The sequence below is a fragment of the Bacillus rossius genome, chromosome 3 (genome assembly GCF_032445375.1).
Source record: "Bacillus rossius redtenbacheri isolate Brsri chromosome 3, Brsri_v3, whole genome shotgun sequence".
Classification (NCBI taxonomy): Eukaryota; Metazoa; Arthropoda; class Insecta; order Phasmatodea; family Bacillidae; genus Bacillus; species Bacillus rossius.
This window is the reverse complement of record NC_086332.1, coordinates 114,749,156-114,762,609: the sequence shown is the minus strand read 5'-3', so window position 1 is coordinate 114,762,609 and position 13,454 is coordinate 114,749,156. Positions and strand designations below refer to the sequence as shown.

The 13,454-nt window shown below is 37.2% G+C and overlaps 1 protein-coding gene across 2 annotated transcripts in view; it reads right to left on the bottom strand.

The window, feature by feature from the left end:
• Window positions 1-10,637, bottom strand: part of LOC134531172 (probable alpha-glucosidase) — a 67,123-nt gene extending 56,486 nt beyond the window's left edge. For both annotated transcript variants that reach the window (XM_063366798.1, XM_063366799.1), the window contains exons 1-3: window positions 10,283-10,637; window positions 7,161-7,345; window positions 4,443-4,586 (exon numbers count right to left, since the gene is read on the bottom strand). In XM_063366798.1, the coding sequence (XP_063222868.1) occupies window positions 4,443-4,586; window positions 7,161-7,326 (310 nt within the window). In that variant the 5' untranslated portion in view covers window positions 7,327-7,345; window positions 10,283-10,637. The remainder of the gene's footprint in view (window positions 1-4,442; window positions 4,587-7,160; window positions 7,346-10,282) is intronic.
• Between the last annotated feature and the right edge of the window lie 2,817 nt (window positions 10,638-13,454).

Below are 13,454 nucleotides of genomic sequence, written 5' to 3'. Positions count from 1 at the left end.
ATATAAATATCTTAGCTTCATACATGCTAAACTTTATTCATTACTTTCTTTTGCAAATGAGTTCCGCTATTGGTAATGAATACTCTAAAAAATTATTTGATTTGAAATGTTGGATTGAATATCCAATTACATATTCACAAATATGAAACATTTGTCAACACTTGCATACCCAGGCCCGCCCAGGGGTGAACAACGGCGATGGGTTGTCCTCTTTGAGGCACTGCACCTATGGCTAAATCTCAAGACATGGACGGTACGAATGCATTTATATTTCTCGCATGTTCTGAACGACAGTCTACTTCTTGGATGTATTTAGCATGTGTCAACATTGTTATTTAACAAAACCCAAGTGGTTGTGAATAATTAAAATAAAGGCACATTTCATTGCATTTTAAAAATTTGTTTCTAGGAACTCACTGGCCTGAGAAAAGATCAATTACCAAATGACTACAGCATGCAGAAGTTTTTGAAACACTGGGAGTTAATCATGATGCACACATAGACATGACCTGGGTGGGGATTCCAAGTTTTGGAGACAGAAGGAAAATACATATAATAATAATCTCTTCTCATGATCATCAATATAACTCAATCACTTGGGAGGGAAATAACTCTGAGAAATTCAAGTCATCTGTAAATACAATGGAATTATGGGTTTAAAAGTTCCTGCTGTCTAGAGAATGTTTATGGTGGGTGAAAACCAACCTAACAGCTTGAATTATTATACCTAACCTAACATTATATGCTATAAATGTATTTAATCATTTACTGCTGATTCAAACAAATACTGAAAAATTACAACTAATCGGTCTTTTACATTAGAAACAAAGCTTTTCTAAAAAAAAAAATCCTAGAAATTAACTTTGATACTTAACTGGAGAATGTCATTCACTAGAGTTTAGGCATTACACTTAAAATAATACTAGCTACAATAACTGGTAGTCTAACCTAGTCAGAAACCTCCTTATGACATAAAACTCTCCTGTGAAGGACAAAGAGGTACAACTTACATGGTGATGTACTATGTGACCAACAATTGTGCTGAGACTACCGCGACTAAGTCATACAATGGACAGCACAGTCGCTAGACCCTCTCAAACTCACTGAGTCCTTCTGGAAAACCTCCCACTAGTTCCCCTAGAAGCTTCCAGTGCCACCAAACACAATCTCCCTTCAGCTGCCCAGGTCAGCTAAGTTGGCTACACTGGCAAGTCTACTGTGTGACCCAAGAGAGTGGCGAAGCCTACAAAGGCACGCTGTGTAAGGGCAGACAAGAGTTACAACTCCTGGCACAGCACTAGCCAGGAGCACGAACTGGCAACCCAACCCAATGTCCGAATAGTGAATAGCATGAAAAATTTAAATTCAATGGCACTGGAAAATTTACAGCTTCCATATTTTAACGCTTACCTACTTGTATATCTTTGAAACTATAATAGTATACTGCTGTCAACACATTTAAAAATGCCAAAATTATGAAAACCTACTCCAAATCTGAAAAACTGAAAACCATGAGCAAAAGGATACACTCTCGCAGCAGCGCTCAATAGAGCTAGGTTCATGAAAATGGATGATAAAAAATTTGGCATTAAATCAAAAGTAGGTAACAGATATAAAGTTATTAATGTATATTTTGTACTAATAAATGCAGTTCCTGTTTACACTGGCAACACCAGCATCTGATTATTTGAAAAAAGAGGGGAGGGGAGGGAGATATTAAAATTTCTTTAAAGGCTTTGTAAAAAAAACTTTTCAGAACACTATACAATTTTAGTTTTGAGTACTTTCATCATAACTGAATGCTTTTTTGATCAGGAATATAGTTAATTAAGTTTATTGTACTAATAAAAAAACAGCACAAATAATTTTTATGATACTAATTTATAAAAAAAAGTATTGAGATGCATTCTAAGATGTCCATCTTGCTTAAAAAATTTCCTTGAATATAGGTACATATGACTGTGTATTTTTTTGCCCCTCGAAAAATTTTATAATAGGATTCTACTGTATTTACTTATAGGAATAGTAAGTGGAATATTAATTTAACACTGAGACATAGGAAGGCTTTAGCCTCCCAGGATCTGCTCGCTTTGATTTTTATTTCTTATTTGACGTCACACGTAGTAACATGAGAAGCTTGCAACTCAGGAGGGATGAGAAAATATGTGAGGTCTCTGTGAAGGCACTATGTTATTTGATGATGCAAGGTGAATTGTTTCAACACTTAGAATCACAAACCACACAGAAGTGATGCATGTTAAAAATTATAATATTGATAATGTAATTATCAAAACGCCTTGTTACTGATGTAAGTTTTTTTTAAAGCAAAATCTTAGCTCTTTGTATACAACACTTGGTGGGAGGAATTTAGTGAATGTGACTAAAGTAATGGGACGGAAATGTGTAACAACGGTGTTGAAATCTGTTGCGGATGGCGCAAACCAGGTTTACAAAGCCAAAAGGAAACTTTATAGTATTAATTTTTTTGTGAATTTTAAGAAGATGGGCAGTGTTTTGATAAAACTCCTTGTTGAAAATCAGGTGTAAAGCTGAGGTTTAGCAATTTTTCAAGTCTTTTTTTGCTTTTTACAGGTCTTTTCCACTTTTTTGGATCCGTTTCTAATAATTTAAAGTTTGTCTTCTAAGTGAATGTTTCGATGGTCAACACAGCAAACGTACTGCTACCTATGTGTGATAGTGGCAATCCACATTAACAATTCCAGGACCAAATTCTAGTGGTGAGTGCAGAGTGTATGTGTGTGATTTCACAACTGGAAATGTATTTGGAAAATATATGTATTTTGTGTACATTTATCATGCTTGGTATTGAACACCATTATGCATTGTGATGTAGCTTTTCTATTACGTTATAAATACGTTGTGAAATAATAATTTATAATATATAATAAAATTATATTAAAAAAATTAAAAAAAAAAAAAAACATTTTCTTTGATGTATAAACGAAAAGTAAAAAAAAATTTTAACATTAAATAATTTGTTCAACAGCGACCGAATGAACTCTATATCACATGATTTTTTAATAAGCTTATAATAAGAATTAATTAACAAACAAAATAATTCACTTTAATGAAATAAAAGTTGGGGTGCTCGATATAAGTTGTCTTAAATTTTCTGTCACTAATGTTTATTGATTATGTCAGAGTCATTACGAAAATGAAAAACGAGAGCACCGAATTTTTTATTTCATTAAAAGTATTGATATTCTATTTCTTGATTTTTATTTCAAGCTTATTAAAAAAATTACATTATACAAAGTTGTAGTTCATTCTTTTGCTGTTAAACCAATTACTTAATTTTAAATAGTTCTTACCTAGTTCATACAACAAAAAAGCATGTTTTTAAAATTTTTTTTTAGATAAATTTTACTTTTTAATTTTTAGTTCATACTGAATTAAATATTTTTATAAATTCTTCAAAATGCACCACAAAATTTACATAGACCCGAAAATTTTGGGGGAAACTGAACCCCCCCCCCCCCCCCCCCCCCCCAACAAACCGAGGCCCAACATGACGGGGTCCGATGGTGCCAGAAGATCTCGGGAGCACGTCAAAATCAATGTACTTCCATTTTTCTGACTTTCGAAGAATCAGGGGCAAATTTTACACCATGTCCCTGCCTCTTGGATCGGAAACACTCCAAATTGAAAGAGAATCATTTTTGAAATTTCCGAAATTTTGGGGGTTGACCTCCTGAGGGGGGGATGGGGGCAGTCAAACCCGGGCCAATTTCCCACCATGCCCCAGCCTTATGGATACACAAAAAACATGGTTATTGCCCATAGCTCGAAAGTAGTAGTTTTTTGCACCTATGACCCTCCGCCATTCTCTCTTCAGATTATAGTCATTAAATTATTGTATTGTCATCAGGATTACGTATAACTACTTGCAAAGTTTCAAATCGATACAACAATTAGAAGTAGGTTAAAATTGACTTTCAAGATTTGATTGCATAGTTACAAGTGAAGCTAATAAAAGTGTGTTTATATCAATTCAATAAATGTATAAATGTTTTATTCAAATATTCCTAGGGAAGGGTACCCATTGGTCGTCGAAACGCCTCCATTTATCTCAACAATAATCAAACCATCACTGCTAAAAGAAACAATTTTCCTCTTATGTCTGCTTGTGCTATGTCCCTCCACATGTCACAGGATGGAACATTTGATTTGATAATATTGTTTACTCTTATGAAAAAATACATACATAACAACTTGTATACGTCGCTGTCTCACGAGTTACAAGCCTTGAAGGCTTGTTATTGATATTAGATATAACACATCACTGAGGATTACTATAAGATTTTATATTTTTTAAATCTTCTCTCAAAATAAATTCTTGTATCCGCAAAAGTGTGCCAAGGTCATTAAATAAAAAATATTGGCAGAACTTTACCTCGCTTCTAAGAATATGCAATTATTACCTTCAGTGTTCCCCTGAGAGTGTTCGCTACGAGCTGCAGTCAAGCCCACGTATCCCAAAGCAGCGTTGCCACTCAGAGCTGCCAAAGTCGGGATCTCCATGTTGTCAATGCTTGTGGGGCTGATTTTTTGGCCATAGGACATTCCTAAAAGAAGCATTCCAAGTCAATGCTAATTAAGTAATTAGCTGTCATATACAATTAGACACAGTTAAACCTACGAAAATGTTTATTGCCAACACAACACCTATTAATTAGGTCCCACAGTGGAGGTACCTAAGATAGTATAACCATTATTTTTAACATTTCTAAATTACATATTCATTTTTAAATAAGTACAATTTCCTATTATGCTAATAAGGATTGCAGGCTTCCGTGGCCATAGTTTGAAGTTGCTTGGCTTGTTGCCTAGCTGCATCGACGTTTCGGTCGACATTGCAGTCAGCATTTTCACAGTAGCAGTAGGTAATTGCTACCCTGAAGATGGGGACCACAATGTCAACCGAAATGTCTGTGAAATCTTCGCCCCTGACGTGGCTGGACCCCCCACAAGCCAAGCAACTTCCTTTAATGCTTGCTAATGTCAACAAAATGCTTAAAAATACTTTATGCATGTATGCACAGTCAAATATATAAATTCATACATAACTACAGCTCTGAAGACAGCAATAAGATTTTATAACATTTTAAAAATTAATTATTACTTTTACCAAAATACCAGAGTTACATTTACCAATGCTATGTGTCCAAGAAAAATAATTAGTTGATTAACTTTCATGCATTTTCTTAATTTTTTAAGTTGCTTAGTTTTTGGCATAGTTACAATGCAGTTTACTCTACTTTCGATAACACATATTTTTAACAATTTTACAGATTTTAATGATATCAATAGAATACATAGTACAATTTTTGTAAACAACTGTGTAAATTGTGATTATAATATATAATAAATAGTTTTTAGGTATTCTTATTCACCTATGAATATTTATGTGTATGCATACACCATACACATAAACATGTACATAAGGGTACACTTTTTCTTCTTATAAACCGTTGAATCCTACTAATATTATAAATGTGAAAGTTTGTAAGTATGGTTGGATGGATGTTTGTTACTCTTTCACGTAAAAACTACTGAATGGATTTGAATGAAATTTGGCCTACAGCTAGTTTATAACCTGGATTAACACATAGACCCCATATTAATATGAAATTCCATCCCTAAGGGAGTGAAAAAGTGATAATTTCATTTTATAACAGAAAATATCATAGGCCAAAGACATACAAATAGTGAGTGTCATTTCTCTATGTCTGACACACGATCATACACGTAAGGTCTGGCAAATTAATATTATTCTCCTTGGTGAGACCAGTCTGCTTAGTGGAGCTCGCAGCGGCTAGCAAAATAAAGGCGCTAAGAACAGTTTTGTTCTTAACTTCGTCAATAGATAGAGTTGCCTTGAATTTTAAACGCACCATCGTTTGATGCGTCTTTAATTTTCGTTTGTTTGTGCCGTATGTGTTCCTATACCAATCATCCGAATGCGATGAAATTTTGGTGATTTGTTATGCGCATGCCCATGAAGATTACTCAGATGGTATAACTATTTATCAATAGTTGGAGCACCAATCGTGTTAAAAAAATGTGTTTATTTCATTTTATATAGTGGCACTTCGTCTGTCTTTGTTGTAAAAGTGCGCACGCATGACACAATTTATTTAAATATAAAAGAGAGACAGAGATAGAGTGTGATATATATATATATATATATATATATATATATATATATATATATATAGAGAGAGAGAGAGAGAGAGAGAGTGAGATAGAGACAGAGAGATAAGTTGAGATAGAGCGAGGTATAGAGAATGAAATGGGTTAGATAAAGAGATATACCTATAGAGTAAAGAGCTATATAGAGACTTATATATGTATATAGAAGATATAGAGATAGTGGGAAGTATATGTATATAAAGATATAAAGAGATAAATAGAGATAGAGAGATACATAGATGTATATAGATGCAGATAGAAATAAATATATATAGAGAGATTACAAAACAAAACTGAATGAGGCATTGCAATGCAGGCCGAGCATTAGCTAGATAATGGAATCTTTTCAATATTAGTAATCTCTTATTTTTCAGCTTTTTTCTATATTGCTTTATAAAGTCTAAATTACATACAGACCAAGTAAATAACTATAAACTGGCAGAAAAACGTCTGTCGGGATCTGAAAGTGATATAAATTAAATTTCACACTTGACATTCAAATTAAGAAGACAATTACTAACTACACCATGTGTTCAGCCTGGGCAACGCCGGGTATTGCAGCTAGTTGGTGATAAAAATACAGGGCTCTAATTTAAAAAAAAGTAGTTTTAGTCAATTTTTTAAAATCAAATAAATATATATTTATAATTCTGATAAATAAAGAACACAGGTGGAAAAATCTTTGTTTCCTTATATCCACAGAAAAAAGACTCGCTAAGAATTGTATTCACAAACTTGGTACACATTTTCGTAAAATTTACACAGATATTTTACATATTAAACTCTACTTAATGTATTTATAATTTATATAATATTATTACTTATGTATAAGTGTGTTCAGTTCAAGTGCATATTGGAAAGAAAGGCTTTATTTTAATACACCTGTTCTTATTTTAAATGGATTGCGATCCAAGCTAGATCATCACTTATGAATGGTGTTTGCGTACCACCGGCCGCCTGGCTGATGATGGCCAGGGGATGGTCGAAGCCCGAGGAGGGAGAGGGCGTGAGCAGCGGGCAGATGGAGGCCACCTCCTCGTCGTCGCACCGGTCTGCCCCCATCGGGCCGGGAAGCCCCGCAGCCAGCATGCTGGGGCTGGGCGCCAGGTTCATCCCGTCCTCGCAAGCAGACCTGGCACACTCCTCACACTGCAGTGGGACTATACACATACTTACCCTACAACACAGTGAACAGTAACAGCAGGGTTAACTGTCCAAAGATTCGTTATGTATGATATCTTAAGTTTAAATTTTTATTTTTTGTAGGATATTTAACAATATTATTTAAAGTGAATTTCATTGAAAAATTTGTACTGAATGAATCCTTTAGTGGACTGTTTCTACGCATGTCTCTAATCTCTTTGCCGAAAGGGTCATTTGAGATGATGGGTTTTGAGAGAGAATGGAGGACTGATGGAATGCATGGGGGAGGTCAACTGGAGCAGCCAGAGAAAATCCACTGGCTCACTTCAATGTCTGCTATGATTTCCTCTTGCGCAAAATCAAAGCTCGACCCTACTGGAAGTCGAACCCGGATCGCCTTAACGACAGGCAAGTTATTCGACCACATAACCACAATTTTATATTACAAAGGTTTATTATAAATACTATTAAATTATGAAAGGAAAAAAACTACATTCAAACAAAAAATTAAGTATGCTTGTTAGTTTGTTAAAACATTATACAAAAATTATCAAATAGGTTTTTCTGAAATTATGCACAATTATAATATAAATCATAAAGTAATATAAGTTACATTGATCCTGCAATATGCACACCTTTGTTTTTGCACTAATAGTTCTAAAACAAAATCTGCACAATGGGATTACTAAATTCAATGTGAACAAAGTCACAGGCAGAGCCCGCACTGAATAAAGAGGCAGTATAACTTGATGGCCACCACATAATACTTCTGCACTGCACGTGAAACTTCACATGCTGCGTCTAACCTGTCCAACACACAGCACATGAAGAGGGAGTGATCGTAATTTCAAAATGTGCAAATGCAGTGCAGCTCACTTTGTTTTGCACTGGACTAGCAACGTATGCAGAATTCCATTTCAGGGGGACAGGGGACAAAACCACTTTACCATCTGTTTGCTTTCAAATTCTTTCTTTTGTTAGTGGGAATAATATATTTTGAAAGTTTTTTTTAAATTTTTTTATTTTTTTTAAAAGGATTTTGGGGTAAAGAGGAGAGGAACAGAATATATACCCCCCCCCTCTCCCCTCCCCCTGAGTAAGCCCCTCCACTGTACTGATCTTTAAGCAGGGGCAGAAACTTAATTTTGCCCCCACACACTTTTCCAAAAATCATGGTATACAATCTAGCAAAGTAAAATATGATAATACTATTAAGAACAGATAACATGTAAAGATCTCACATAACTCATGGTGATATTAAGATTTTTTACAATCATTAGCCATTATGAATTTAGTTTTTTTAAAGCTTGAATTAGGTGTGAACAAAAAAATGTTACTGAAGCAGTTGTAAACTCTGAAAGCTGATGTATAACGCTGTAAAGAATTTTATTCTTTCGCTTTGGCCGCCATACTTCTGTAATTATTCTCATATTCCTGGACAGGGGCGCAAATCTGTAGGATTCGGAAAGGGTAGGGGAGGTGCTGGTTTGCCCAAAGGGTTTGCACGTGGGTTTAACCAACACAAGTCATTAGCAATGGCTTTATAATTCCATGAGAAGGGGGGGGGGGGGGGGGTAGGTCAGACCCTAAGGCCCCCCCCCATTTTACCCAAGATCCACGCCCACAAGAAATGGGAAATTATCGTGCTCTGCCTGCAAATGGTGAAACAGATGATTGTAGTTAAGCCCAGCTATTCCAGCCACTTTGGAATACCTTCACTCTAGAAGCCATTCAAATATGGAAACATAGTTGCCTCTGCGTGTTGTCAGTCGAAATTGGTTCGAAAATGTTTGGCATACTTTGAATCTGGTACAGTTGATTAAAAGAATGCATGTAAGAAGCAGATTCCAAAAAGTCCAGATTAGCCGCGCTGCATTACGACAATGGAGGCCAACACACGGGCCCACAACGCTTGGACTGTGCCCGACCAACACAAACAGGTAATTACTACTCCAGTGTAGAATAAATTGAAGTCATACATGTTAAAATATGCTCGATGAATTTTTATTCATAAATTACACTTTCCAACTGTTTATATTGAAGTACTGATATTTCTGATATCATTTTCAATTGCTTGTATTTATGTTATATCCTAAACTTAGGCTGTATATCAGTAAAAAATTGCAGGGGGAGGGGTAGATGTACTCTTTCTCTTTGTTGATACTAAGAAACCCATGCAAGTTGAGCGCAGTGGTGGATCCAGATGTTCAAACTGGATGGATCACTCAATCTGGTGGAGGACGGGTGGAAGATATATAATTTAAATTTTACGTTATTCACACTTAGCCTGCATTTATGATACTAATGCGGTTGCTGTATTTCTCTTTTCGACTGTAACTGGGTTTCCGTTTTATTATCACAAGCCACTCTTGTAAAAATAACTAGACCTAAACCATTGAACATAAACAACCAACAATGATTGAGAATGGGATATTGCTCTTGTCGTTGGCCACACATTCAAGGGTGCATGGTGAATTTAAAAAGCTATATTTTGACGTTGCTGCTTCAATACAGTTTATCAAGAGCACAAATTCATACAAGGGCCCTCAGCAGGTATAGTGGAACACAGCTTATGCCAAAAAATATCTCTCCTCTCCTTCAAAATAAAGTTCAGATTTTATCACTGCCTATAATATGCTATAAAAAAGGTTTAAAAATATATTACCTTTAATATTTGTAAATTTAATTTTCTTATCTAAGCACACTTCATGTGTACATGATATACTTATAGGCTATGCCTTCAAATATTGGTGCTTAAAACAATCAAAATAACTAGCAGAATTTAGGTTAGCTTGCAATTTTACAATATTTACGTTTTAACTTACGAGAGGCCTTCATAAGCAATGCGATTAAATATCACTTCTTGCCTGTTAATACACAATTTTAAATTTACTTATGTAGAGTTGATAGGTACTTGTTTACTTACCGTCAATTTAAAGTTGGGGAAAAAAACTCACTAAGTTTAACACTAAGGGGCATTCATCTTGCCGTGGCCTCATCTCAGCTGTGCCAAGCCAATTCTAGTGTTATTTATAGCACCCGTCGGACAGCTGGGCCAGATCAATAAACACACCCACCGGTACGCCTGCGTGACTCTGTCGATAAACATGCTGTACTCGGTGTATTGTTCGGAAGGTGGAGTAAATACAGCGGACGGATTATTTTATAGGTTTACGATAATCAACAAAACCCTTGCCGTTATTGCCGTCCAAATAATAACCTGCACCAAAGCTCGTCTGTGTTTCAACTAGCCGCCTGTCGCCATCTTGAAATGAAACCACCAATAAGCGGTTCGGTGCGCTGCGAAATCAAATAGGTTATTCAAAATATTATTCGCAGTATGCTTGCTATAGTACTATTATCATAATAATGGTATAGCATTATTTTAAATTTTTATCAATAATATATTGCTATAAAAACCTTGGTACTATTTTATGGATCATTATTTCGGTAAAAAAAAAAAAAAAAAAGAGTGCGTTTGCGTTGTTATGCCGTTATTCAAAATGTCAGCTATTATGTATATAACATACACAAACAAAAAAATTCATTACTTTGGGCGCGGATACACGGGAGTCTGAACTACTTCAGTTCAGGTTAGAGGTGGGTCGAAAAGTATCAACATGATACTTTGGCACTGATACGCGCCTGTATCAGGAACGGCAAACGAGTACACTTGAAAAGTATCAGGTACTTTGGTATCAGTTCAGAATTCGCATGGAACAACACCACGGCCAATGTGCGCAGAACCCGATCGCAGATGACGGTCACTTGGGCGGAGCTTGTGAAAGGGGAGGGAGCAGGAACGACGAATAAGGGATAAAGAAGGGAAATAATGTAGGGGAGGAAGCGCAGGGGAAGGCGTTGAAGGAGAGGCGCAAAGCGAAATTGTTACGAGTCGTTTGGTTATTGTCCCACATCAAAGTACGCTCAGAGCGCAGTACGTGCACAGACTCGTTCAATAATAAAACTAATAATATTTTAATATTAAAAAGTACATTAATACAAGATATAATATTTATATTTGTGCACCTAACAGCTATGAAAATGCAAATAAATTCTCAGTTGACACTAATAACAGATGCAATCAACATTAGGACTTTTTTTCCCGAAAACAATTAGTAACTAGTGTTTTCATACATTAAAAGATTACGATTTTATAAAAAATTAAAAAAAACAGATACGTACATTAGTGAGCATACTATATCAATGTTTACGTTTCAAATGTTTCTTCAGATTAGTCGATGATGATTTATAACTCAGTTTTTGTTTACACAAATTACAATTAGCAAACTCATTATTTTCCGTAAAAAAATTCCACACAAATGAAGTCTTTTTCGTGCACTCATCCATTCCTGTATCAGTATCAGGTTGGAACAGATACGAAAATTGCTGTAACAACCCACCTCTAGTTCAGGTGAACATGTTCAGCTGTTGAGTGCGGTTACAGTCTAGAGGTGGGTCGAAAAGTATCAACCTGATACTTTGGCACTGATACGCGCCTGTATCAGGAACGGCAAACGAGTACACTTGAAAAGTATCAGAGATTTTAGTATCAGTTCAGAATTCACCTGGAACAACACCACGGCCAATGAGCGCAGTACCCGCTCGCAGATGACAGTCACTTGGGCATTTGTTTTTTTTTTTTTTTTTTCCTAACCTAAGTTAAAACTAAGTGTGTAAGGGAGGGGTCTAGGTAGGGAAGACTCTAAGTGCGTCTCAGGGCAAGCCCTATACGCTCTAAACATGCGGGTTTTTAACCATGCAGAAAAGGTCACGTGCATCATGTGCTAGGAGGGGATTGGCCAGCCATGGCAGACGTTTTCGCCATGACTTACTCCCCTCACTCTTAATTCTAGACTAAAACTAGATAAGTTGGGCCCAGGTAAAACCTCCATAGACAGAGGGAAAACCCTGGGCACATACATGCGGGATACAAAATTGACGTCGTCTGGCCGACGACCACCCCAGAGCCCGACCTGCAACCGCCAGTATACGCTCCCGCTAACGGAACACACCCCTGGCCATGGCCCACCCGAGTCAGGCGAGCCGAACAGCAATTAAAGACAAAACCGCGAAAACCTGAGTAGACAAGAGAAGAACCGTACCCATTCCTCCTGGAACATTAAATTAGGATTTTAGCGACAGTAAAATCTCTTCCAGACACACCCGTTTGGAGTCTAGCGTAATGAGGTCACGCCTGGCGCGAGAGAGGCCGAGCCTCCCTCGGACGTCATGCCAGTTCGGCAGTTCAGCGCAGCTCACGGACCGGGGCGGACCTACGTCCCACGGAGAGGCAACATCCTTTGTCTTCATCGAAAGTAACGTCCGGTAAATATAGTCACTAATTAACAGAACCCCTTTTATTACTTAACCTCTCCGTGAGTACCCGGTCCCTTTTTTCGGTCCAGGACCTAATCCGACCGCATCAATTTAAAGACACCCCGCACCACACTTGGTCAGCGGGGCTGATCTTCAGTATACGGCACGGGCCGCCTCCCGCAACTTACAGAACTTTATTTAAGGTCACGCGCACGGCGCTGACCACAAACCCGCAAGGGAACTTGGACAAACTTAATTGCGGTGTGTGTTTCACCACAGTGGGCACAACACCCGCGCCGAGACATTTGCATACGGGATTGGCCGTCTCCAATCGTCCGCCCCCTTAATTCAGTGTATTTTTGTGTCCCGTATTTTGTATTGCTAACTTACGTTACCCGAGTAACGAGTGCCACGTAACTTGTGCGCGCCCCCTTAATTCAGTGTATTTTTGTGTCCCGTATTTTGTATTACTAACTTATGTTACCCGAGTAACGAGTGCCACGTAGCTTGTGCGCACCCCCTTAATTCAGTGTATTTTTGTATCCCATACTTTGTATTGCTAACTTACGTTACCCGAGTAACGAGTGCCACGTAACCTGTGCGCGCCCCCTTAATTCAGTGTATTTTGTGTCCCGCCTTTGTGTTACGAAATAACGTTACCTGCGTACCCAGTGAGACGTCTGAGACGTAACAGCGTCCGAGGCCACGTAACGCGGAACACAAACAATACGGCGCCACGGAATAACGAGTAAACCCCCCCCCCCCCCCGGGGACCTCTG